The sequence below is a fragment of the Aegilops tauschii genome, chromosome 7, assembly GCF_002575655.3.
Source record: "Aegilops tauschii subsp. strangulata cultivar AL8/78 chromosome 7, Aet v6.0, whole genome shotgun sequence".
Taxonomy (NCBI): domain Eukaryota; kingdom Viridiplantae; phylum Streptophyta; class Magnoliopsida; order Poales; family Poaceae; genus Aegilops; species Aegilops tauschii.
This window is the reverse complement of record NC_053041.3, coordinates 146,771,827-146,776,037: the sequence shown is the minus strand read 5'-3', so window position 1 is coordinate 146,776,037 and position 4,211 is coordinate 146,771,827. Positions and strand designations below refer to the sequence as shown.

The window sequence follows — 4,211 nt, the reverse complement described above, 5'->3', positions numbered from 1 at the left end:
GAATCACTCTCTGTACTTAGTCTTGATCAACCTTGAATCTTTCCAACTCTCTTCATTAGGATGATGTCTTGAAGGTAAACTTGAATGTTCACACAATCTTCTTCTTCAAGACATGCTTACAATAAGCTCAACTCTCACATGACCAATCTTTGGATAATTCCTTGAAAAGCACTTTGGCCATCTCATAAACTCCTTGAAACCAACACATGGACTTCAAGACAATCCTATGGACAAATCCTTCAAATATAACTCAAGGCAACCGTTAGTCCGTAGAGATTGTCATCAATTACCAAAACCACACATGGGGGCACCACATGTGCTTTCACCGGGGAGTTTCGTGCTACCGCGGCGTCCGCGTGCGTCCGTCCGTCCGGCCAGTGGCGGAGCTACGTGTGAAGAAAAAAATTCAGAAAATTAACTATGAACCCACAGATTTTTTAGGCTGGCTTCGCCGCTGCGTCCAGCACCTACTCCGCCAATATTCGGTCGGGCGGCGGCATGCGCCTCCGCCTCAGAACCTTCAACACCGCCCAGGAGGGCGCCCGGGCGTACGACGCTGCGGCGTGGCGCTTCCTGCGGTCCCGTCAGGACATAAACTTCGCCGACGTGGCGACGCGGGAGCGGGCACAAGAGTTGGCGCCTTTCCCGCGGCTTCTCACCGACGAGGATCGTCGCAAGCACCCGAGGCGGGAGCGTCGTCTCAGGCTGGCCGAGATGGACGAGCAAGCCATGGCGTTGTGGAGCCATCGCTTCCCGCAAGACACCAACGAGGAACAGTTCTTCGCGGAGAGGAGGGCGGAGAGGGCGAAGAGGAGGGAGGAGCGAGCCGCCTATCGGGAGGACAATCGAACGCGGAGGGCGGTCGCTAAATACAACATCGTGCTAGGAGATGCGTCCTCCTGGGACTCCGGCGACGAGCGGTTCCTTGACGCCTACTTACAGACATCGGACGAGGACATCACCGAGGCAGAGTCCGAGCCGGATGAGTAGTACTACTTTTTTGTTTTATTTTGTATCGTAGAAGCAGGCAGAGTCCGAGTCAGACGAACTATGAACTATCTATCGTAGGAGAAAACTATCTACACATTTTGTATCAACTATCAATTATCGAATCGTAGTAGGAAAAAACAGATGAAATATAGCGCGCCTGCTGGAGTGGCTCGGGCGCGCTTTAATTTGCGACGGCCGCTGGAGCCAGCGCACCGCCGTGCGTAAAAGCTGGCTAATCCGGCGCTGTATTCTGATTTTTAGCTTGCGCGGCTGTTGGAGATATTCTAATAGGGGTACATTTGGTAAGGCTGAAATAAGTACGCGTGCCACTGCATGAGATGGTTTGATGACGCTTTGGTCGGAAGGTGCAAACTTATTTTGAGCGCACACGCACAGATTGCTCAATGATCCGATCGTCCTCACCTACCCACTCCACTACATTGGCCTACAGCACTGCGTCTGTTAAATCATTCTTCACGGTTTAAAAAAATGAACGGTCAAGTCGCCCCATATCCTTCAGCCATTTCCATTTGAGTGTTTAAAAACAAAATTAAAACCCATGCCCATGATGTGCTCGCCCGTCTATTTATTCTGAACTCCATGATGTAGCATTGCTCTATCAGAAATACTATCCTGGTTGAAAAAGAGAGAAAGATAGAAAGGAAAAAGGTCCTGAACGAACGGCACGGCAGGATCAAAGAACGAGCCATGGCGCAGGAGAGTAAGCCGGCGCTCGGGTGGGCGGCCAGAGACGCCTCCGGTCTCCTCTCCCCCTACAGCTTCTCACGAAGGTTTACATCTCCATCTCACGTGGACGTGGTGGTAGTACTAGCTAGTGACAGTGTGGTACGTACTGAGCTCAGCTGGCTGTCGTTTCACTTCAGGGTTCAGAAGGAGGACGATGTGACGATCAGGGTGCTCTTCTGCGGGATCTGCCACACGGACCTGCACGTCGCCAAGAACGAGTGGGGCAACGCCATGTACCCCATTGTTCCAGGGCATGAGATCGTCGGCGTCGTCACCGGCGTGGGCCGCGGCGTCCGGGGCTTCAAGGCCGGCGACAGGGTGGGCGTGGGCTCCTTCGTCGGCTCCTGCCGCGCGTGCGAGAGCTGCGTCAAGGGGTACGAGAACAACTGCCCCGCCCTCCTGCTCACCTGCAACGGCGTGGACTGCGACGGCGCCACCACTCAGGGGGGATTCGCCGACGTCCTCGTCGTCAACCAGGACTACGTCCTCCGCGTCCCGGAGGGCCTGCCACCGGCCGGGGCAGCGCCTCTCCTCTGCGCCGGCGTCACGGGGTACAGCCCCATGGTGCAGTACGGCCTGAACGCGCCGGGGATGCTCCTTGGCGTCGTCGGCCTGGGCGGCCTCGGCCACATGGCCGTCAAGTTCGGCAAGGCGTTTGGGATGACGGTCACCGTGATCAGCTCGTCGCCGAGGAAGCGCGCGGAGGCGGTCGAGCGCCTCGGTGCCGACAACTTCCTGGTCAGACACGACGCCGAAGAGATGAAGGCAGCGGCGGGCACGATGGACGGCATCATCGACACGGTGTCGGCGGGGCACCAGCTGCTGCCGCTGCTGGAGCTGCTGAAGCCGATGGGGCAGATGGTGCTGGTGGGCGTGCCGACCGAGCCCATGGTGCTGCCGGCCTCGGCCATCGTCACGGGCGGGAAGCGCCTGGCCGGGAGCGGCGTGGGCAGCGTCCGCGACTGCCAGGCAATGCTGGACTTCGCGGGGGAGCACGGCATCGCCGCGGATGTCGAGGTCGTCAAGATGGAGTATGTTAACACGGCCATGGAGCGACTCGAGAGGAACGATGTCAGGTACCGCTTCGTCATCGACGTCGCTGGCAGCATCGGCTGCGCCGCGGTTTAGCGTCATGCAACATGTGCGCTTGGCTCGGTTACTCACTATGAAGCAGTCATCGGCACGTGAAGTCATAATTTGGCTGTGTTGTGATTTCAGTGAGTTGGTGCGTGGTCAGTGCTGTTTTTTTTTCTTCGGATAATGCCCTGCCTTTAGCATGACGTTCTTATACTATATACAAGTTCACCCCACTACCTTATTTATCTCAACATGCACACATGTCACATTATCACTGTGCCACTCATCAACCCCACTACATTTATTTCTTTTAATAAAACATGCATGCATGAAAATGCTACCTATACTAGAGTCGTGCTATATCTCGGTTGACTCTTTGTCGATGCTATATTTGTAAAATCTTACATCAAGATTCATGTAATATTTTTCTTAAGCTTATTCTTTTCTTTCTTTCTTGCATGTTATGTCTGATTAAGTCTCACTCGACTGAGACCTAGCTACGTCCTAAGGGTGTCGTATAGAAGGCTAGGTCAAGGGAACAAAAGAAACAAAATTGCAAGTTAGCTGGCGATATATAGTTTGACCTCATTCACAAGCATGGCCGTTGGATCGAAACTCACGCCGTGATTCATGTTGTGGCCTCAAGAACGTTTGTATGCGGCGCATGTTGGCCTGTTTTCGTTTTCGCTCTCAGCGCATGTTTCAGGGTCCGAGAGATATATCTCCCTCACAGCGAGACTAGCTTTTGTATCGCCTGAATTTTTTTCGCATTCTCTACAGTACTAGACCGACTAGTTTCCTAGCCCTTGCTAGTTCGCTTGCTCACAGGTAGCATTACCTGTCTTTTGCTTCTTCTTTTTTCGTTTCATTTTGTTCTCTCCGGTTTTTTTGTTTCTTCATGAGTTTCTTCTTTTCTGTTTTTACAAAGGTTTTTTTTCTCTTTTGTTTCCTTTTCCATCTTCATTGGTGTTTTCTTTTCTAGTCTATCCTATTTATTTATTGGTTTAAATCATTTTTCATTGTTTCCATCACTATTTTTATTCTTTTGCATTGGTTTTCTTTAGCCTTTTTTGTATGTCTTGGTTTTTCTTTTAGGATTTCTATTGGGTTTGTCGATTTCCATCGGTTTTCTTTTTGTTCAACACATGCCAATTTTGTACGCACAGATTCTACATTTTTCGTACACATCTATACATGGTTAACATTTTTTAAATGCATGATTACCATTTTTTGAAAACTATTTTTATGTCTAAATTTTTTCATACGAGTTGTAAATTTTGGCATATATCTTATACATTTTTAACATGCTGCAAACACGTGATTAAATGTTTTTGAATACATGGTCAACATTTTTCGATACACAGTAATATTTTTTAAATAACTGTAACCATTTTTTG

At 50.6% G+C, this 4,211-nt stretch overlaps 2 protein-coding genes across 2 annotated transcripts; both read left to right on the top strand.

Moving 5' to 3' along the window:
- The first annotated feature begins 498 nt into the window (after window positions 1–498).
- Window positions 499–1,278, top strand: LOC109764397 (uncharacterized). The gene is made up of 2 exons (XM_020323231.1): window positions 499–804; window positions 1,252–1,278. Exons 1-2 carry the CDS (start codon window positions 499–501, stop codon window positions 1,276–1,278), a joined length of 333 nt encoding a protein of 110 aa, XP_020178820.1.
- On the top strand, window positions 1,124–3,273 carry LOC109764388 (probable cinnamyl alcohol dehydrogenase 8D). Its single transcript, XM_020323224.4, has 2 exons — window positions 1,124–1,781; window positions 1,875–3,273. The coding sequence occupies exons 1-2, from the start codon at window positions 1,699–1,701 to the stop codon at window positions 2,863–2,865; spliced, it is 1,074 nt and encodes a 357-aa protein (XP_020178813.1). The 5' UTR covers window positions 1,124–1,698; the 3' UTR covers window positions 2,866–3,273.
- Window positions 3,274–4,211: the final 938 nt, after the last annotated feature.

Bases quoted from the DNA above. Each gene is read 5' to 3' on its own strand.
- LOC109764397 (XM_020323231.1), top strand. From the start codon at position 499: ATGCGCCTCCGCCTCAGAACCTTCAACACCGCCCAGGAGGGCGCCCGG. The intron at 805-1,251 runs GCGAAGAGGAGG...TCTGATTTTTAG, and splicing joins CGGAGAGGAGGGCGGAGAGG to CTTGCGCGGCTGTTGGAGAT.
- LOC109764388 (XM_020323224.4), top strand. From the start codon at position 1,699: ATGGCGCAGGAGAGTAAGCCGGCGCTCGGGTGGGCGGCCAGAGACGCC. The intron at 1,782-1,874 runs GTTTACATCTCC...GTTTCACTTCAG, and splicing joins CCCTACAGCTTCTCACGAAG to GGTTCAGAAGGAGGACGATG.